The 21753-nt window shown below is 43.5% G+C and overlaps 1 protein-coding gene and 1 long non-coding RNA gene across 4 annotated transcripts; one reads left to right on the top strand and one right to left on the bottom strand.

The window, feature by feature from the left end:
* Nucleotides 1–5077: 5077 nt before the first annotated feature.
* Nucleotides 5078–13047, bottom strand: LOC142418429 (uncharacterized). Its single transcript, XR_012778290.1, has 3 exons — nt 12791–13047; nt 7794–7886; nt 5078–5337 (listed from the first exon to the last, which is right to left on the bottom strand). It is a non-coding gene; the product is annotated as an uncharacterized LOC142418429 (long non-coding RNA).
* TARDBP (TAR DNA binding protein) lies at nt 12691–21058 on the top strand. 3 transcript variants are annotated; one of them, XR_012778289.1, is made up of 7 exons: nt 13256–13556; nt 14006–14258; nt 15030–15193; nt 16323–16463; nt 17161–17331; nt 17713–18300; nt 18783–21058. XR_012778289.1 is itself a non-coding variant. In XM_075520241.1 (6 exons), the coding sequence occupies exons 2-6, from the start codon at nt 14021–14023 to the stop codon at nt 18241–18243; spliced, it is 1245 nt and encodes a 414-aa protein (XP_075376356.1). In that variant the 5' UTR covers nt 12691–12752; nt 14006–14020; the 3' UTR covers nt 18244–18422. The 3 variants fall into 3 exon arrangements, 2 of the variants coding, with proteins under 2 accessions (XP_075376356.1, XP_075376355.1); XM_075520241.1 differs by lacking the exons at nt 13256–13556; nt 18783–21058 and adding an exon at nt 12691–12752 and having other exon boundaries at nt 17713–18422; XM_075520240.1 differs by lacking the exon at nt 18783–21058 and having other exon boundaries at nt 17713–18422.
* The last annotated feature ends 695 nt before the right edge of the window (nt 21059–21753 follow it).

The raw sequence follows: 21753 nt of genomic DNA, 5'->3' as shown, positions 1-21753 counted from the left end.
AATTTTTTGCACTGGGTGAGAGAGACAGGAGGCTGATCCCCAATCTGGGACCAGTAGCTCCCATTCGATGTCCAACACCAACCCAGCCAGCTCTTGCAGCAGAGCTGGCTGCCACATTGTGGCCTGCTCCCCCAAACGTCACATCTGGCTGATGTAAAACACACATGTTTTGACTGAAGCTTTTTCTTTAAAATGCCAACATTAAAGGAAGGTTTGCTTTGTAAAACTGAAACTGTAAAACTCTTCTGAAACCCAATCTGGGGGATTAAAAGAACCACATGAAAAGGGATAAATATGACCTGGACATTTACTTCCTGTGCAGAAGTTCGCTGAACATGTGCCTCCCAGCCTGTCAGTGCGAAACAAGACCTTCTGCTCTTATTTTCAGAAAGGGGGGGGGGGGGGAGGAAAAGAAGAGAGGAAGACAGGAAATTTTGTAAACTGACAACTCTCTTCTATCTCATGGCTAATGTCAGAGACGTTGGTTTCTTTACAGTGGCATCTCATACACCTTAAAACCAGAAAGACAGACAACTAGTAATAAGAAATTTAGTATTAATAGGCAAACTATTCTTATTCATACTATATGGTAAAATTGGGCTTGATCCATTTTTAACTGGGAGCCAGTAGCAGAACTCTTTTGGATTTCAGTGGGAATAAGATCAGACCTAAAGATATGATGGACCGAGTCCAAGGATTCTCTGATGATGTACAGAAGAAACACATGGATAGACAAACAGATCTTCAGTTAGTCAGAAAATGGCTCACTTTCAAACAAACTAATGCAAGATGTTTATATCAGTATTGCCCATTTCAAGTATTAAAACTCATAGTTGGGTTCCAAAAAACAACTTTACTTAAATATTATGGGACTTGAAAGGGGAAAAAAAAATCAGTTATGGATTCTCTGTATTTGTTTCCTAGGTTTTGAATCTTTAAGAAGATACATTTTTTTTCTGGTTTTCTTTACTAATAGTGAACTGCTAGAAGCTTGATTTTTTTTAAAACTAAAGCTGTGATTGTGATTTATTATAGTATGATTTCAGAAGATGAGACTTAGGGAAAAAAACATATAAGAGCAGTCAATACATTAAAGTCACTATTGTTCTCAAAATAACTTTCTGATTTCAGGTCCCAATACACGAATTGCAGAGGACAAAATGCAATTATAATGTAAAATTTGGCATTTGTCTTGGCAAAAAAAAGTCCCTTTTATCCCAGTCAAGTTCCCTAGAAGCCAGTTACACACTAATTTGGGATTATATTTTTCCTTCCTCCCCCGCCCCCATGGACGATGCTGTTAAATTACACTGAAAGTGACATTAGTTGCCCGACAGTCATAATTTGGAGAAACACCACTGAAATATATAGGGAGCACAGCTCTGCATCTAAAGACTGTTGGACTCTGCATACAAAATGTTGTGGGGCACCTTCTTGCACCACTGGCTTGTAACTGCTGCAATAGCTGACCCTGTGCATGCACATGCAGGATCCAACTTGAATCTGAGTTTGAAATTCTCTGTAGCTTGGGGTGATTGACTCTGGAGTTTGTCAGTTCAGTCCCGCTGTCGTTTGAGTTTTTTGGTGTGTTTTTGTTTGTTTGTTTTTAATTTTAGAGTGATTAAGTCTGGATTGCTATTGGTATTCTTGGATAATGTGCCATGTCCCCTGTGTGAGATATAGACACCCAATAACCCCACACCATAGTACTTTTTTCCAAGTACTCTCTCATCTTAACTGGGTTTGATCTTTGAGATGGAAAGTTCATCTATTCTACTTGCAGCCTTGGTTTTCTAATTCCCATTGAAGCCTTTCACAACCTCTTCTATTGTATAGAGCTGTTAAAAAAAAATCTTTCTTCTTTCTGTCTAGTCCTGGCGAAATTTAAAAAACCACTTTTATAGTTTCAAGCCAGAATCAAGAAAAAAAAAAAAAGGTGCATTTCGAAGTCATTGTTCAATGGAGAAAGACTGGTTCCCAAGTGCTTTCCAAATCCAAAGTGGACAGTTCCTCAGTCATTTCCAAGCCGGAAAGAGGCCATTTTATGAGCCAGAAAGCATCCATTTTCTGTGTCAGTCCTGAGCCAGAGAGGCTAGTGTCTGAGTCAGTTCCAGGGGGGGATTGTCTGGCACTTTTCCAAGCTTGGGAATGTTGCTATCACAGCAATTGTTTGGTGATGCCATCCCAATAAAGCTTCATTATGGTGTTCCTCTTTCTATAAACTTCAGTGCCCTCCAGTGTCCCCAGCAATCACTTATCTAATATTAGGATATTAAAAAATATGGAAAGATTTTAAAGAGACTTATTAAAATGCAATTAGCAGCGTGTACGACTTAAGCAGTGAGATTATTTAAAAAAACGACTTGATTGTGTGGAATGCCACGCACCTTACAGAGATAATAAAGCTGCCAATCAAGTCCATTTTCAAATTACGAAATTTTCATTCTTTTTTTACAGCCCCCTAAGTGAATATTAAAACTGATTATTAACCTCAGAGTGTAGCAGCGGCCCCTAAGCCTGCAATCTCTAAAAGGGAGGTTTCATAACTGTTGGTAGCCTGGGCTTCATTCCCCATTTGGACTGAGATCTCTGCGCTTATTTAAAGGGACAGTGCTCACCCTTTGAATAAGGAAATCTGAAAAGCCTGGATGGGTCCCTTGTTTAGGAAGGGGCAAAGCTCCAGATCTTGACACTGCAACTTGGGAGGCCAAACCAAACTGCCTGTGGTGACCCTGCCTCGATATTGCACAGCAGAGTTTTGCCATCAATAAACTGCAGGTAAGACTGCCCCCTCATGTCCAATCTGTGAATCTCACCAAATCTTTAAACTCCCTGGCACATAACCTGCGTTTTGTCTAAGTAAAAATGTGTAGATTAAATGAATGTTTATGTGGGAACACATACCTTTGTCATACTCAGGTTGCTGTGCATAGATTCTCAGTGTATGTTATAATTCTCAGCATATGTTATTACTTCCCTTGCTAAATGTAAAACCATGTTATTTACCTTGCCGCCGCCTTATTTATTTTTTGTCCTACTGAGAGACAATCAAGTGTGGCACTTCCTGCTATTTGACTTTGCTGGCATTTTTATTTCAACTATAAAGAGGATATTTCTCTGAGAAATTAAGTCACATTACCCTGACAGGTTACTCCTTTTGCAGCTCTTTACTCTGCTGTCAAAGTGGATTTATTGATGCTTCCTGGATTTCTCTCCTCAAGCTTGCAAACTGGAAATGACGAATTCTCTGGAAGGCAGTAAGCTAATTCTTGACTTGAATGCTTTATTTTGGGATAAATGCAAAGATTCAAAGGGAGTTACTTAGGAGGGGCTAGTCACCGATTCTGACTCCAAAGGAAGAGTTTATTTTAGCATGTGCTTAACTTTAAATATATGCTTAAATTTACCTTTGCTGATCTCTTTGGGACCATGCACAGGCCTGAAGGTATGTATTTAGGCATTTTACCATATCGGTGCCAGGCTGCTTTGCAGGAATGAGAGTCCAGACAATATCTAAACAGGGAAAATGCCACTGAGTTTTGAAGTATCTAGGATAGAAGTTATTTTACCAGCACATGTATCTCCTGACTGTAGCTCCCTCTGGAATCTAGCTATGGCACCTGGATCTACTTATGATTCGCATGGAAGCTATCTACACATCTTTTCAAAGTAAATAATCTGCCTGGGTTGGATAATGGGGGTTTAGGAGGATGACAAATTGGGTTAATAAAATGTCAGCAAGAGCCAGGTTTTAAGTCTGGAATGAGTCACAAGTGAAACAAGTTTAGTGGCCAGGGCTCAGCCTTGATCTTGAATTGGTATTTGTCTACATCACCGAATAACCACAAGTGATCCAGTCTAATTCAGCATAACTGACAAGCCAGCGTCAGCAATATTGTTGGGGTGGAGGAGGGGGAAAGGTGTTACTGCCTCTTTAGAGTCATGCCACAGTTAATGAGAAGCACTAAAGAAACAGTAGCCACGGAGATGGCATTAGACTTCCCAGGTCTCTGGGCTGAAAAGAAGCACCTCCAGCACACTGAATGTCTTGTGCTGCTACTGGAGATGGCAACGTGCCTCTCTTCTACTCCCCAGCCCGGAGCAAGTATTTTCATGGCTCGCCCATTAAGCTGGTCAGGGTGGGGAATGTATGGAGTAGTTTAGTATGCTCATCAGGATGAACTGAATATTGGTGGTATTTTAGGAGTCTGAAGGCAGAAGGGAAAGATATGCAGTCAATCAGGATTGAGGTACACCAGTGAAGACATATGGAGACTCGGGGAGGTGTAGTGCAGGTGGTTTAGTAGAATTGTGTATAAGAGCTCTGAAAATAACTGGGTTTTTTTTTCATTTCCATAAACAACTATTCACTGCTAAGCAAAGTTTATGATGATTGGAACCACACTGGCAATGACAAAGAGAATTAAGGAGATGTAATGGACGTATAATCTTTGGGTTCGTGAGATACTAAGTGTATGTTAATGCCAGCACAGTAAATAACTCAGTTATTAACATATTCTAAAATTAGATCAAGCAAAAACAGCATTCACAAATACTGAGACAATTCCTGGCAGAGAAGAGAGATTACTGAAAAGGTTTGAGTAAGTGCTATGAATGGGTGATTGCCAGGCTGGAAAGCAAACTTCCAAAAGCATGAAGACTTTGTCCCAGAAGCTGCCTTGCATTCCTTGATTAGGATCAGCTTCAAGAAAAGCCTCACCGTGGGTGCTGGCAGAGCCAGACATGAAAAGAACAAGCTCTACCTAATGCCAAATATTCCAGCTGCAGCTTTGACAGTAGGAATTGCCCTGCAAGTCTGTACTCCAGCAGCTCACAGCAGAGTGACACAAATGGTAAAGCAGCAGGAAGTCTGATATGCAGCAATTCAAATACATTAGACTAACCAACTGAAAAAATAGCCTTGCATTATTTGTAGCAGCTTATTGAGCAAGATAAGTTTTGACCCAAATATTCCTGAACGTGGAAGAAGTGAATAACCAAATGACAATGAGTTTGCTTCTGTGTTCTTCTCTGCTCCTAAAAACAGACATGGAAAATCTGAAATAGAAATCTGGATTTTTCTTTGTTGTTGGAAAAGGGGAGAGGGAAGAATATCTAAAGCACCCCTCCACTAGAACAGAGCAGTTCCAAACCCTGGGATCTTGCCACCCACTCTGAGCTTTCCTAACCCAAGCTGTGCGTTGCAGAATCCCTAACTCCTCCAGGCTCCCCTAGCTGCATCTCAGCAGTCCCCTCCAGGTGTCAGCCTTGCACTTCGCATGAGATTTTCTTCCCTTGGCCACATCTGGAGTGAAGTGCTGGGTTCAGTGGAGATTCCTGGTAAGAGATCATCAGAGATCTTAAAATATTAAATGCATTCCCCAATTTCATTTCAGGAAAAATGCTGAAATATCACAGCCCCACCAGGCCTCCCTCAAAACTATAAAACTGATGCCATTGCGTAAGGGAAGGGATCTAAATGGGCCCATTAGCTTTCTACAGTATCTGCCAAGAGAACTGTGAACATCTGCCAGCCCAGAAACAGTTCAGGAGCCAGGACTTTCACTTAAGTTTTCTTTTTTTAGGATGTAATTGACATGACTGTCCTTTCTTTGGCCTTAATTCCTAAGTACTTCCCAAGATACTAAAAGCTTCTGCTCTCCTCTGCACTTTTGCACATAAATCAGAACTACACTGAGATTTTCTCAATTGGATCTCATCGTGGTAGAGCTACTGGAAGGTGGAATGAAGGCAAGCACATGCAGGCCCACCACATCATCTAACCCTGCTCTGATTTCAGGGTTAAGATTGTTGGCAGTGCTGCTGTTTGGTTTAGGACTAGCATTGTGGGAAAGACAGCAAACAGAGATAAATGGGCATTGTCAGACACACTTGTAGCAATAGGATTGGACAGATCACCTGGATGGTCAGAAGTAAGATTTCCCTTTAGGATGTTGCTGTAGTTTATGATATTGCTCAGAATTGCTACAAATCTTCAGGCAGGTCAAATTTGGGATGTATTCTTAAAACGACATGCATGAGCAATAATGCACGAAATTGTGAAACCAGTGAAATCCTTTGACAGAGCGGGAAGGGAGTTGTGTCAAGACTGAGATATGTGGTGTGCATGGGGGAAGTTTGCAAAAATACAATGTTTGGTTCAGACTTAACTGTCTTTCAATTTCATGAGTAGAAATCAGAGTCTCAGCAGAGTGTTGACCTAGTAGGTTTTGAGATGACATCCATGGATGAGAAACTGGACTGAATTCAGGTATTTAATTCTTGTAGTGTAGGCCACTGAAGAGCTATTGGGTAGCAACAATTTTCAGTAACTACTGAGCTGGGAAAGCTTCAAATACAGGCTATTGATGGGTCCAAAGGTCTGTATCCCATTAACTGTCGTAAGACAACTGGCAAACATGATAATGAATGCAATTTTCCACGAGGTCTTTCAAAAAGTCTGTGTTTCAAGATTTGTATAGCTGTGAGGAGAACATCTGTCATGAAAGCATAATTCTGGGTGTCAGGTGTCACCAGTTTTTCACTATGGACTTTCAGAATGACCTTGGGGAACCTGGCTTACCCCAATACCTCAGTTTTCCAAACGGTTGCCTACAACATTAATTGGCCAGAGTTGGATTAATTACATTATAAATGTAAGGGCACTAAAAAGACATGAAAAAATTCAGAAAGAGAAAGATAGAAGTCTATCACCTTTGGCAGTTTCAACTGCACAAAAAGTCCATTTGGTCACATCTGGCTGATCAGTAGCTCTCGCCACTCTCATCAAAAATGACTTTCTGTTCTACGAGCATTAGTTCTCCCTTTTCCATGGCTGTCAACTATTTCTCATGTAAAGGTCTTGCTCCTCTTTCAAAATTACCTGTATTAAGGCAAATTATGTGTTCTCTTCCTTTCCTTGTTGAAAGTCATTTACATGAAGAATCACAGAACTGCGATTATAGATACTGGGGAAGGGAATGCAGAAATATAGTTAAGACTGGAAATTTGGGTGTGCCTCAATTTATGGTGGACAGCCAAAGAACAAGTGTCTGATGTCATAGTAAATCATTTATATTGCAAATGATTTAAAATAATGAAAACCCATATGCATTAAATTTTGCCCTGTACATCCATTTGACATATTTTAAGTAGACAAAAGATAGATTTTACATAAATCTTCAGTAAATGTACTTCGAAAAAATATCACCAGGCAGTAAAATCTAACCATTTTAAAAACAGTCTTTGTCTTATACTTGAGCTCCTGCTTCAGTGTGCATAGTTCAAAACCAGCAAAAAAAACCTATCCCAGACTGTCTGCCCACTCCTTGAAAGAAAAGAAAAAAAACAAAGAAGGAAAACTAGACAAAACAGCTTTTGAACAGATCCTGCCAAAGTTGGCCTTCACACTATTCCAGGTCTTACAGGAATAGTTGCTACACCTTACCCACGCCACCTGTGGCTTTGCCTTTGAAGGAGTCTGTTTCCAACCTCCAGTGTAAATCCTAATGTTTGTATTCAATATTTAGGATGTGTCACACACTGACACTTGCAATTTTATAGACGTGAAGCTAGCTCTCTAGCACAGTTCCCAGTCTGTGGATTTTGTCCTTTGGTTTATGACAATCTGTGCTGATGCAAGTTCCTGCTCTTCTATGCTGGGAGTTACTACACAATCTAGCAAAAAAGTCTCTGAATCCCTGCTCCAGTACACTGTAAGAGGCAACAAATTCCTTTGGAAGATGCCTGGCACATCTTCACCAGGAACTTAGCTCTGGGAACTGACTAGATACCTCTGAGAATCACAGGCAGAAATTCTTCCCAGGCTCTGCTGTGGATGGTCCAGAAAGGCAAGGGAGGTGACTTGCAGATGGTTTGATGTGACTCTGCCAAACAAAACAGAATGAAGTTAATTTTGCATTCTCTGTGTACCAGATGCAAACATTTGACAGTTCCCACAGGTACCAATCAAACAAGAGGGTGGAGATGTCAGATACTATGCGGTGTTGTGCTTTGAACCCTGGTTCACAGCTCAGGAGCAAAGGTATCAGTCAGCACCCAATTGCTAGCAGTAGCTGTGGAGCTCAGAGGGGCCTTTTGTCACCACTGTTGAGTTTCCAATTACTACATAACTGTTTAGTTCCTAACAGAGCTCCCACCTAGGCTGATCCTTTTGTATGATGGGGCTGGGTTTGTTGAGTAGCAGCCAGGACACCACCACACCTGGATGGCTGACCCCAGCTGTTTCAAAGACATGAAGTCTAATCAGCCTCACTCTCAGATAAGTTAATTGCCTATTCTGATTGTTTCTTGTCCCACTAACACTCAACATCTGTCTGGTGGTAAAACAAGTAGCAACAGAGACTCTTTGTAGTGTGCCAGTTAGGGAAATACGGCCTCTTTCAAAACAGCTACTAGGGCTGAAAGGACCCAGACTGATGGGCACTGAGTCCTTCGGGGTCTTTACAAGAGCCAAGCATGTAAAAAATCTGACTTTGTTTGTGTTTGCTGAGAGATTAAAAGACACATCACCCATTCTAATCAGTTTTGGAAGAGTTACGTAAATAAGGACATGAACCAAAAGGAACATGGAAACCCTGCCCCTTTAAGAAACAGGGCTAAACCATCTCAGGTGGATTAAAAATGAGGTAATTGAAATCATGGCTTTATAGGATCATGGGAAAATTGCCTGAAATATTTCAGGTACTATAATGAAGTCTTAGATGCTGTTTCAGCTAAGGGGATTAGGAGGAGTGTTACTGTGAGAGCCATGGACTAAGTGATCTTTCCAGGTACTTTACATGGGTGGAAGCTGTTTATTTTGTTTAAGGGGAGCTTTTCTCTAATAGTTGTTTCTAGGCTGCTAGGTATTAGTAAATTTTATGTTGATAACTTGGTTGTGTCTGGAAAGCTCTATTTATGGTAGGTATTTCTGGGGAGGGGAAGAAGTAATTATTGCAAATGTCCCTGTGGTTGTGGTGAAAGCTCCTTTAAAGAAAAAGGGAAAATAGTAAGTATTGTAAAACACTACTTTTATTGTGTGTAAATGTTTTTTTCAATTGTAACTAGTAAAAAAGAAATACTACTGATCTTGTTCCTTCAATGGAACAGCACTTCCTTTTCTATGATATAGCATCTGTTGCATTAGAGGCTCAAATGGCTTTAAATTACAACAAGAAATAAATAAACTGAAAGATGTCCTGCTCCTTCAGGCAACTGCATTCAAGGTGGGCTTTATTTGGTGCATGTGGTAGAGAAGATTGTGCTTAAGTATGAAAGAGGAGGCTAAGGCTGATTGAAAGGATGCAGGCTACTTAGAGGGCACAGTCCCAGGGATATAGTGATAATGTGCTCCCCCTTGCTAAATGTATTTAGAATGAGAACCGACACAGAGAATCTAATGTTTCTATTTGCTCAGACATTTCTGCAGAGAACATTTGTTTCATGTCCAGAGAAGGGAAACTGTGATCATCCTCCTTATACTCAGAATAAAGCAGGAGAAACACGATGTTGGGGGTGGGGGGGGGAAGACTTCCACTGACGAAGGGTGAGAGATAGGATTTATTAACTATTGGCAAAACCAGGCCAGATTCTGACTACACTGGCATGCTATCATTCATTAAATCCTCCTGCTTTTTACTGCTCTAACTATGATTAGAAATAGGCCCAAGCACTCCATGTTTTTCAGTACCCACAGTTGTACGGGTTTTTATCATGAGGTTATATTTAGATGCCCATTGATGTTGTTTTTCCTCCCGAGTGCTTTTGGGAGGGTGAACAGCTGATCATTACACTGAGTTTGCTTGTACCCATGAGCACACTTAACCTAGAGCAGCAAATAGTTATTGTATTGCATTTTGTTTTGTGCCTGTGGGCACGCTTAAGTCAATATACATGATGGCTAGCACCACGGTATTGCATTTGTCTACACCCATGGGCACTCCGAATTGCCAGTGTGAGGGAATTGGTGAATTAACTAGCTGTATGCCCACTGGTGTAGTTACTTCAAGAGCAATACTACTGTTAATTGCTTAACTTAAATCTAATCATAATGCAAAATAACAGAAGGAAAGCACTGCAAGAATCCCAGTTCTTACAGAAAATGGGTAGTAACATTTGTTTAATTCTAAGCTTGTTTGTTGCCAAAACTGAGGAACAAGCTCTTGGGGCAGAAGTCTCTGTTGTGAATAATTGCCCTTCTTTCCCTGTCTGTTTTACAGCCAGCAAGCTGCATCGAGCTCATTGCTCTCTCCAAGCTTTTACCTTCACAAAATCTAGTTCAGGGTTGATGCTTACTCTGCTCATTAGTGAAATTACCACCAGATGCTTTGTTAGATAGAGGTCACTCTGGCTGAATGCCATGACAACCTCTTCAAATAGCATGATTGCTAAACTATAGCTTTGACTCGAAATGGTGCAGTAGGTAATGTTGACATGCTGCAATTACCGCACAGTCCTCACAGCATGTTCAAACAACCTACCTCAGTGCTGACTTGGCAACACCAGAACTGGATTTGGGATGTATATTGTGGATGACTAGAAAATGTAGGAATTTCAGGAGAACGCCTACATGGAGCATTAGCTTATCTTGTTAGCCTGTGTCTAGTCAGGCCCTCTCAGAACTCCGTTGAAAAATGGTAATTAAATGATAAGGCTGAGTCTAAAGCTACATGGGCATAGATGGGCTAGGTTTCAGTGGTGCTGGGAGCCAATTTTTGCAACTGAAGAAGTCTTAAGTGGGAGTCTTAAATACTCAGCAGAATACATTAATGCAAGGGACTGGATTAGTCTTTCCTAGCAGGAGTGTCATCTTTCCTTACTGATAAGACTTATTTTTACTTCTTTTTAGGAGACCAGTGCAAGGAGGGCCAAGCTAGATGGGCACTGGGAACATGGCCCACATGTGGAACTGGACGAGTGTCACAAAGGAACAGATGAGGAGAAAGGAGGGTGAAGAAGGTGGTAGAATTGTTTTCCTTATAATAGTGTGGTCCAGTCCACTGGTTAAGTCACAGAGCTGCTAAGAGAAAGCTCTGCAGTGCACTTCTTTTCTCTGTGACGATGGCAGGCAGGACTTTACAGCTCTGCTAATGACAACCCTGTGTGGCTTCCTGTTCATACATATCTTGTAATGAAAACTGATTGTGTTACAGGTGTCTCTGGTGTGACTTGCAACTAATGTGGCTGTGACTGATGGACCTAAGCTTACTATTAAAGTATCAGAATAAAGTAACTTGGAGATGTGGAATGCCAATTATCCAGATACAAAATGTATTGGATTAAAACTGTAGAACAGTTACTAATTTCTAGCTTTATAGTATTATCACTGCAAAGTTTAAAAAAAGTGTTCATTTAGAGGGTTATGCTACTGAAAGCAGATGATTAACCTCATAGAAGGAACCAGATCAGGTGGAAAATACCATGTTGCTGCTACCATTGTTTTTCTACTCTGTGTGGTTCTTTTGCACAGACTTGTGTAAGGTAAGTGAGCAGAGAAGGCTTGGCACAGTAGCCTAGCTAGCAGGCTGTCCTGTGACTGCAGCTGAGGAAAACATATGTAGATGGGCTCTTCTGCATCTGCACTTTTTTTTTGAGTCAGAAAAGTGGCAGCAACAACACGAGTGTCCCTTAGCCATAATGGCTTTGGAGTTCAGAAATGTATAATAAAATTTAACCAGTAGTCTTCCCATTAAGTAAGGGGAGATTGGGTCTAGAGAGGATTAAGCAAACACTTACTAGGTATTAAAGGACAGGGCTAGAACTACTAGCTTTCTTTAACTTCTAGCAATCCTACCAAATTGTTTTATGCAAGGTCAGAGCAGGGCAGTGAATGGGGGAGAGAGGCAAACCCTCCCCCCCCAACATCTTCTGAGTGATGAACCAGTTCTTGGGAAAGGGGCGGGGCGGGGGGGGGCGGGGAAGGTGTCAGACTAAGACACTAAGATATACAGAACTGAGCTGCCATGAAACTGTGCATTACTCAGCCTGGTTAATCTAGTTCTTCCCAAGATCCTCAGGGAATGCCTGCAGGAGATCTGCAGATGGAGGCATGTCAGATCAACCCTTCCTACCAAGTGCAGAAGGATGCTATTCAATTGGCAACATGCCTCAGCCGGTATCGCTCATTCGTGTCTTTTGGCAAGAGGATCTGCCTCCTGCACTAACGTTACAGATAACCTTAAATGCAGGCACTTCCAGGCCGATGCTTAGATACCGCAGTGATTGCCACACTCGGCATATCTAACATTATCATCGTGTTCTGTGAAAAAGGGATCGTAAAGCGCATACGGTGTCTCCTCCTGCCCAATGGAAAGAGCTCTTGGTACACCTAAGATCATTCACGGCAGACTTCTCTCTAGTGATGGAGACCCCTCACCTTCCCTGAATAAACTGCTTCATTGGTTAGGGCTTGTTAGAAAGCCTGGGGGCTTTGGTGGTTTTTTTTCGTTAGTTTGGTTTTAGCCTTAAGTCTTGTTTTGGCTACAGATAAAGTGCACCCGTTCTTGTCTTTCTGGTAGCGGCGATGGGAAAGAGAGGGATGCCGCCCTGGGAGAAGACTTCTTTCGCACACTGCTCTGCCTCCGCAGACCCTTCACCAGACGTGTCCCGGGGAGCTGCGCCGGGGAGCTGGGCTCCGAAGGCGGGGCCGAGAGCTCGGCTGAGGTTCGCACAAAGCCCTGCGTCCCCTCTCCCGCGAGAGCGGGACCTGACCGGCCTCCGTGAGTCGCCCAGGCGGGCGGCGGGAGCCGCCGGTACGGCCGTGGGGTCCCTTACAAACTACCGCGTTTACCTTGAGCGAGGGCCGCTACCGGGAAAGCGGGTCCTTACACCGCCTGCGGCTTTGCGCGCCGCTGTTCCCAACGCCAGGCTGCCGCCGGCGAGACCCGCCTCAGTCTGGGCCGCTCGGGCCGACGCGGGGTGCTCGAGGCCGGCCCGGGCTGCAGTGCGGGTTTGGGGCTCTGCCGTTATCGCCCTCATTTACCGGGAACAGCCGCCCCCCACCCTGGCCCGCGGGCCGGCGTTACGGGGGGCGTCGGCCCGAACGCGGGTGGGACCCCCCGTTCCCAGGGGGGTGAGTGGGGGTATCCCGCCCCCTCCCCGGGGGAGACACCTCCCCCCCCCCCCCCCCGGCCCGCACCGGTGCAGCCCCGCCACAGCCCCTTCCCGGCAGCTCCCGCGCTCGCAGCGCCCTTCGCGCAGCCGCGGGCAGGGCCGCACCACCGGCCCCGCCGCTGGGGGGGAGCGGGGCAGGGAGCGGTCCCTTCGGCGGCTGCTACCGCTGCCGCCGCCCCCATCCCGGGAAGACAGCCCGCGGCTCCGGCTGGGCACGGGCGACGTGTCGCCGGAGCGCGGCCGGGGCCCGCCGCGCTCCCGGCGGCCGGAAGCACGTGGCTGCAACCCCTCCCCTCTGCTGGGAATGGTTCGCCCCGAAGTCCGGCCCGGCCTCTGAGGGGTGCCGCGGCCGCCATTTTGTGCGGCGCCAGCGGAGAGCAGCGGGCTGGTGCGCGGCGGAGGCGGTGAGGGTCTCCCGGAGACGCCGCTCTCTTCCGTGGCCGGTGAGCGAGGCGCGGGGGGCGCGCTCGGGGCCCAATCGGGCTGGGGCCGCCGGCGGTGGCGGGCGTGGCGGGCCGCGCCCGGAGGTTGCAGGCTTGGGCGGGCCCAGGCAGGTGGTGGGGCCGAGGGAGCTGTTCCCCCCCCTCAACCCGTCACCGGTCCCGGCCCCGCTGGGGGAAGCTGCGGTGGCCCTGAGAAATTCCTCCGTGCTTCGGGGAGCCGTCGCCGTCGGTTCCTCCGCAGGCTCCGGGACGGGCCGATCCGTTGGTCCGACTGTCTGTCGGTTCGGCAGGGCCCGAGGCGTTAACTCAGTGAGTAACGCATTTCGGTGTACCTTGTTATGTAATAAATACGGGGGGCTTATGCCTTAAGGCTAGAAGGATGAACACCAAATCAAGGGAAACAAGGTGATTGCTTACGCCCGCTTTTCCCCCCCTCTCCTCTACTTCAGTCACTTCCAGCAAAGATGTCGGAGTATATCCGGGTGACGGAGGACGAGAACGATGAGCCCATTGAGATCCCCTCGGAGGACGACGGCACCGTGCTGCTCTCCACCGTGACCGCCCAGTTCCCCGGGGCGTGCGGGCTGCGCTACAGGAACCCGGTGTCGCAGTGCATGAGGGGGGTCCGGCTGGTGGAAGGCATTCTGCACGCACCGGAAGCCGGATGGGGAAACCTGGTCTATGTTGTTAATTATCCCAAAGGTTTGTCTTCGTTCCTTCGCCTTTTTTGTACAAGCTTGCTTTTTCAGTCAAGAGGTCCGTGTGAGTCACTGCTAATTTAACATGGCCACAATATTGCTGTTGAAACATCTGATTTACAGCAGTTCAGTGATTTTATTAATGTATCTGTCCTGCGACATAGATTTGACCTCACTGAGTTTTCAGATGTGCAGTAAGATTTTTAACTCTCTGCCCATACAAGCACTTCAGTGACAAAGTCTGGTATTATCCTTGGAGGGTTTACAGTCTCCAAAGACTGTGGTGTAACAGGATCTCTGTGTACTCGCAGATGCTTCTTCTCAAGCCACGGTTTGGTCAGAGGTACCATTTAAAACAAACGCTCAGGAAAAGAGGAGCCTGGGCCTCCCCCCTCTCCCCCCCCCCCCCCAAAAAAAAAGGCGGGGGGGTGTAAATTGCTAATGAAACGTTCTTGTTAAAAATTCCTGTTTTCTCCACACCCTTATAGGACTGTGACTGTTACCGGATACTACCTTAGTAAACTAACGCAGAACTAATTCAGTCAAACTGCATTTTGGAGGAGGGCTTAAGCGTAGACTGTTCTTTCTTCTCTCCTTATACCTGTAGACAGTTGGATATGGATTATAATAATAAGCTTCCGACAGTTGGCATGGGTTCTTTTGTAGCCTGTACTTTTTCTCATTGTAGTCTGTGATTTTATACCATGCGGTTCATAATCAGCGGAAGCAGTTTCCAGAGTTGAGGATGACGTCTAATGTACTTCTTTATATTCAGATAATAAGAGAAAAATGGATGAAACAGATGCATCATCAGCCGTGAAGGTGAAACGAGCAGTACAGAAGACTTCAGATTTAATAGTCTTGGGTCTTCCCTGGAAAACCACTGAACAAGACTTAAAGGAATATTTCAGTACATTTGGAGAAGTTCTGATGGTGCAGGTAAAATCCTTTTGCAGCCCAAGTAAGGAGGGGCATGAGGTAGAAATCAAGTCTTCTGACGAAGCCAGTGGAAACAAACAGAGCTGTATAAACTCAGAGGAGATCTGAGGCTGTGTGCCTCTGTTCCTAGGTTGCATTTTGTCCCGTGAGCTTTATAGCTGCAGGCTTGTGTAGGTGCAGATGGTCAGGGATATTTGGGAGTGGTAATTCATGCAGATCAGCTTAATGGGTACAGTGTTTTTAAGACTTTTAAATTTCTTTTTAATTTCTATTACTGTTATTAATTGTTGCAGCGGAATATGTGTGTGTTTATATATGTGCGTGTTAAGGAATTAGATTGCTGTGATGGGAGCGTTTACAAGACTGATAAACTCTCAAACAGAACTTTATTAAATTCATTCAGTAACAGCACACTTCCTTAGAAGTAACTGCTTCAGTAACAGCTAGCGGTTACTTCTGTATTATCGCTGCCTACACCAGACTGTTAGTCTGCAACGCAGGTATCCTGCATCAGCTGAGCGCACACGGTGCTGCGGACCTGGTGCTGCTTGGTTAGCATGGGTGCCTGGGACTTCGCTGCCGAGGTGGCCTGGCCAGGCATGAGGGCTCTTTGATGGCAGAAGTCAGAAGACAAACCTGCTTCGGTTTTCTTCTGCCTTCACGCGTGATGTTTTTACCTTCCCAGAAGGGGGATCTCACCTGGTCCTGATACGCTTGGCTCGTTCTTTATCTTTTGTTACTTGCATGCTTCCTGTGTGCAGCTACAGGGGTTTGCCCCTTGGGTGGTCGCATTGCTTACACAGCTGGTCTGGCTATGCCATCACAATATTACAAAATGTTTATATCCCATTTTTGGTTATGCTTGGGCTCAAGGCAAGCTAATAATTTTAATTTGTAGGCGTTACAGGCCCCTGCTTTGACTATATAATATTATGGTAATTTTTGTAAGAAAAGGGAGGCACATACAGTGAGATCATCAAAACTTTTTGTATACTTCTGGTGATCTTAATATCAAGGTTGATACCTTGATTTACCAGGAGATGACTGGTGAATAGTATGTCATTAAGTCACAAATACAGGTATGCAGTGTTTCTGTGATCTTTTTAAAAGTCTGCTTTTTTTGTCTTAGGTTAAGAAGGATATTAAAACTGGCCACTCAAAAGGTTTTGGGTTTGTTCGGTTTACGGATTATGAAACCCAGGTGAAAGTAATGTCTCAGCGGCACATGATAGATGGACGATGGTGTGACTGTAAACTTCCCAATTCTAAGGTACCTTTGTATTTATTGCTCATTTTATTTTTAACAAATGCTTGAAGTGCACTTCTTTAGCAATGTGTTAGGTGAGCAGACGAACAGCTTCACAGTCAACTCTTGTGGCACTTCAGTCTGTGAAGGGACAGGACAAGTGAGAGCAAGGGAGGAAAACAGGGAGGAGGTGGGTGAGCAGGAAGTGAACAAGAAGTGTTGGGAAAATAGCTAGTTACATGGGGGAATTAAGTACAGATGGAAATCCAAAAATAATGTCTTTTAATGTCCAGCAGTACCTGCTTAACTTGTCTGCTCCATGAACAAATGGAGAATAAAGCAGGTGGAATAACTAACCTAGGGAAGATCAGAATGAGTCTTTGAATTCAAAACTGAACCTGAAGCTTCTGTCCATTTGTTTCCTGTGTGCATATATGCAGTTATTACCAAAAAAAAGCGTCCTTCTGCAGCGGCCTTGTCGGTGTTCTTGTGTATTGTTCCCATCTTCATTTTCTTGTGACTCTTCTCCATCCGTGCCAAGGTGTAGGCATGTTCTCTGAACTTTTTTTTTAAGTCTTTAACTGACAATCCCAAACTTTCTTGATCTTCAGTCCTCAGAAAAGACTAGATTAAAAGGGGCCTTTATCATAATGTAACTCAGTTCTCAAGGATAGTTGTGATTTTTTTTCATTATTTTCTTTTTCTCTTCAATTCTCTCCAGCAAAGTCCTGATGAACCTTTGCGCAGCAGAAAAGTGTTCGTTGGGCGCTGCACTGAGGACATGACGGCAGATGAACTCCGACAGTTCTTTGCCCAGTACGGAGAAGTGGTAGATGTCTTCATTCCTAAACCCTTCCGAGCTTTTGCTTTTGTTACATTTGCAGATGATCAGGTAAGTCTTAAAATGTTTTAACTTCATATTTAGACAGCCTACGTTTCAGTAGCTTGATAAAGCATTATTTCTGGAACTACATATGGAACACTTACTTGTCCACTCCCTTGAGAATTCCAGTGGTATTAGCTTGATTCGATTTATTGAATTGTCTAAGGTTGCACTTTTCACATGCTGTTGTACAGATGGGTTTTTATACCGCAGTTAGCGTAGTAGTGAACGTGAAGATAAACCACTTCAAATTGGATTAAGTATATGCATATGCTTCCTTTGCAGGTTAAATATCTGCTCAGAATCATGTGGGGTTTTTTTGTCTTGTACTACTAACATTTAAAAAAAAGAAGTTTAACATGTATTTAATCAATCCCTTATTTCTTATAGGTTGCCCAGTCTCTTTGTGGAGAGGACTTGATCATTAAAGGAATCAGCGTACATATATCCAATGCTGAACCTAAGCACAATAGCAATAGACAGTTAGAGAGAGGTGGAAGATTTGGTGGTAATCCGGGAGGCTTTGGGAATCAAGGGGGGTTTGGCAACAGCAGAGGAGGTGGGGGAGGACTGGGCAACAACCAGGGCAGTAACATGGGTGGAGGTATGAACTTCGGAGCCTTTAGCATCAACCCTGCCATGATGGCAGCAGCGCAGGCAGCCCTGCAGAGCAGCTGGGGAATGATGGGCATGCTGGCTAGTCAGCAGAACCAGTCGGGGCCGTCGGGAAACAACCAGCCCCAAGGCAACATGCAGCGGGAGCAGAACCAGGGCTTTAGTTCAGGCAGTAACTCCTACGGCGGTTCCAACTCGGGGGCAGCGATAGGCTGGGGTTCGGCCTCCAACGCGGGCTCCAGCAGTGGGTTTAACGGAGGCTTTGGTTCAAGCATGGATTCCAAATCGTCAGGCTGGGGAATGTAGACGCAGTGGGCTCTGATACTGACTCTATGGTGGGAAATCAAATTTTTCTAACTCATGGTAAGTATACTGTAAATTACATATATACTAAAATTTTCCAAATCAATTTGTTCAGTGTGCAGTATATTCAGCAGTATTTTTGACATTTTTCTTTTTTAAAAAAAAAAAAAAGAAAAAGAAAAGAAAGGTAAAGGGAATTTTCTAAGTTTTGTTACATATCTTGTTGGAATACTGAATGTTTGGAAGCGGACTGCTGTTTGCCCGATAGGTAAACTAACACTACAATCGATAGGAAAGGTTTCTCCTGTAATACTTTACCCTGTGTTTCCTGGCTACCTGAATTCTTTGCATGTTCAAAATGGAAACCATTGGTCAGAAACAGCATTCTCTCCCTCTTGTTTTTAATTTGATCCCACCATAAGACTCTCCAAGTGCCCCAGTTGGAGAACACAGTGTCGTTTTTGTTTCATTTGTGTTTTTTTTTAACACTGTCTCCCCTCCATACTAAAGTACGATATGAAGGCTTCATTTAATCTCCGCAGTTCATCTCATTTCAAATGTGTATGGAAGAAGCACTTCATTGAAAGCAGTGCTGTAAATATTCTGCCTTAGGAATACTTCTGTCTACATGCTTTCTCATCCAAGAATACTTCATCACACTGCACATGCTGCGTCTTAGACGGTGGGTGTTCCATTTTTATCCGCTACTCTTTATTTCATGGAGTCGTATCAACGCTATGAACGCAAGGCTGTGAGATGGAACCAGAAGGCTGTTTGAACTTTTGAAACCTTGTGTGGGATTGATGGTGGTGCCGAGGCATGAGAGGGCTGGTATGTGCGAGATAAAGGAGAGAGCGCATGCAGAGACCTGGTGGTGCATTATGGGATTTTATTTTACTTGGCGAGATGTCTCTCAATCCTGTGGCTTTGGTGAGAGAGTGTGCGGAGAGCAATGATAGCAAATCAAGTACGAGTGTTTATTGCATTCAAAGGACATCCATATGTGGAAGACTTTAAGTGGGTTTTAGACCTAGTTAATCAATTAGTTGAATGTGTTATGTGAAATGAATATTTGTATTTTTTTTCCCTTATGTCAACTGCTGTGAATGCTGTATGGTGTGTGGTTTTTTTTTTTCTGTTAATGACCTGTAAGTGTGGTAATGTGAACTGAAGATGATGGGGTTTGTGATGAGAACATTGAGCTTGTGGTGTGCTTTGCAGTAGCTCTTGTAGCAGAGATCACTAGCGAGCTCAGTGTGCCTCTCCAGGGTGGAAGCTCCACTGTCTGTAAGATATCCATAAGAATGCTGTTTGCTGCAGTTTTGTGTCTGGATGCTTTTTATAAGATTTGTCACTGTAGGAAATTCTTAAATAAAACTGATTTAAGTAATATGTGTCTTTGTTTTGCAGCCCTGAATGCAAAGAATTCATAGCAGTTAATTAATTTTACCCTTTTGAGATGAACTTCTGTAAAGCTTTTTCGCAGTAATTCGGTTTGTTTCAGATAAGCATGCTCTAAAAGTTGACAAGTCAAACGGAGCCACCGCTCATCATGTGTCGATACCTGACACCCAACTTTAATCCACTGCATTTTTGCACTGTTCAGTGATACGTATATATCTAAAATCCAGTTCCCACACGTTTGGGTGTCCGCACCTAGAATGGTAAGCAGTTCCCTCCAGATTGCATCTGTACCAAGGAACGTTACTTACTTATTCTTTTAGGAGCTGGAGTTCCTCATCAGAAGTGGGTTGGGGGAAACAAACACTGTCAAGATGTATTTCTGTCCACACCATCTCCTTTGGGGATGTGTGTTTTTAACTTGTTTTTAGACCAGTCCGCTCACGGGAAGTAGGGTTCTGCAACACTTTCAGCCCAGAAGAAAGCTATAAACTCATGTTTAAAACTAGTCACAGGAAAGACGTCCCAGCTGAATAAAGCGTTAGTAAATGTACGTAGACTGTGGTAGAAGTCTTAATCTGAAAAACTAAGTTTATTACAGGTACAGAAGTGTCAACTAAGAGGCAGCTTCTTAACAAAGAGCAGGATGTTTCAGCAGAAACTGGTGGAATGTTATTTCCACTGGCGGTAGGAGTTGAGGAATTGTTTAATCTACTTGCGCTGGAAACCCACTGAAGGTTGATCCCTATTTTTTGTACACCATACTACTATGCTGTAGCTATGAATGTTCTTACACAGTTTTTAACCTATTTAACTTTTCAAGTTCTGTCTTCAGTACTGTGTATTATGTTGAGGCTTGTGAGTAGAAGACCATCTAAATAGTGGACAAAACCGCACTACTGTTACATTTTCCACTTGCAGTATTAAAAAAATCAGCTGGGTCTCAATGTGCCTCCTAAAGGGCTTAAAGAGGGGTTCTAAGCACTCAGGCTGAAAAGTAATCCCACACTTTTGTTGTTCCTATCCCACTGCAAAAAGTTGCTTAGATTTTTTTTTTCTGCACCTAAGTCAGAATAATCTCCAAACTCTCTACCATCTGTGAATTTTGCATTTTAGCACTTGCACTATTACCAGCTACTTCTGCTGAGTAACACTTAAAAATGGTATTCTTGGACCTCCAAAGACTAACTGTGACCCCCCTGCAAGGAACTTCATGGTAAGTTTTTGTAATTAGCATGGCTTTCATTTTGTTTAAATTGTCCAGGTTTAGGTTTTAACAGGCTGGTTGGCAGCATTGAGTAGTCTTTGCTATTAATTTTAGCCTTCTTTCACCTTCAAACAAAATCCCTGAAAATTTTAGAATAATTTTCAAGTTTTAGTAGTATTTTCTAACTGCTTTGCATACTCTAGTGTTTATAAGTGAGTAAATAAACTATTGAAAACATCCTGAAGTGTTTGGAGTCTTGTTTTTTTAAAGAAATTTCATTTTCAGTTATATTCTAGAAAGTGAAATACTAATGACAGAATGTGAGATGCAAGAAAGAGGAAGTTTACATAACTGCAAGGGGATATGTATTGTAGTCAGAACAGTTTAACATTGCTTCTCATTAGTTCTGAGGCTGTCGCCAGCTGAACATGTACTGAAATTCTAAATCTGCATGTGAAAGCTTATTCTTTATAAAGCCATCTTGAGAAAAAACACAGGTTTTGTGGCTGACAGCAGGAACTTCTTTAAGATAAGGGCTGTACAGCTGTCCCTGCACTGTGTACAGCAGGTACCTATAGAGGTACTTTGAAGTGTACAGCATGGTATGTAAATGTACAGCGTGCTGCTGGGATTCTTCAACTATCAGTATACATGAGGGAGTGGTGTAAGGTACCTTGATGCTCCGGGGGCTTTCACTGGACGTGTGTTCATTCAAAAGCTGCAATCTTACAAGAATCCACAGCACTATTTAAAAGAAAACCAAGTATACTTTATTAAGTTACGGAGTAATGCCTTCTTTAGGCAGATTTTGTAAATCTAAAGGTCTTTTAACAGATGCTGGGACAGAAAATACTGTGTTTGGATACTCAAGTTTTTTTGTCCTTGTTAAGCCTTGTAAAGTTAAA

Source organism: Mycteria americana, chromosome 18, assembly GCF_035582795.1.
Source record: "Mycteria americana isolate JAX WOST 10 ecotype Jacksonville Zoo and Gardens chromosome 18, USCA_MyAme_1.0, whole genome shotgun sequence".
In the NCBI taxonomy this organism is placed as follows: Eukaryota; Metazoa; Chordata; class Aves; order Ciconiiformes; family Ciconiidae; genus Mycteria; species Mycteria americana.
Note: the sequence above shows the minus strand (reverse complement) of the source record. Positions and strands in the feature narration are given on the sequence as shown.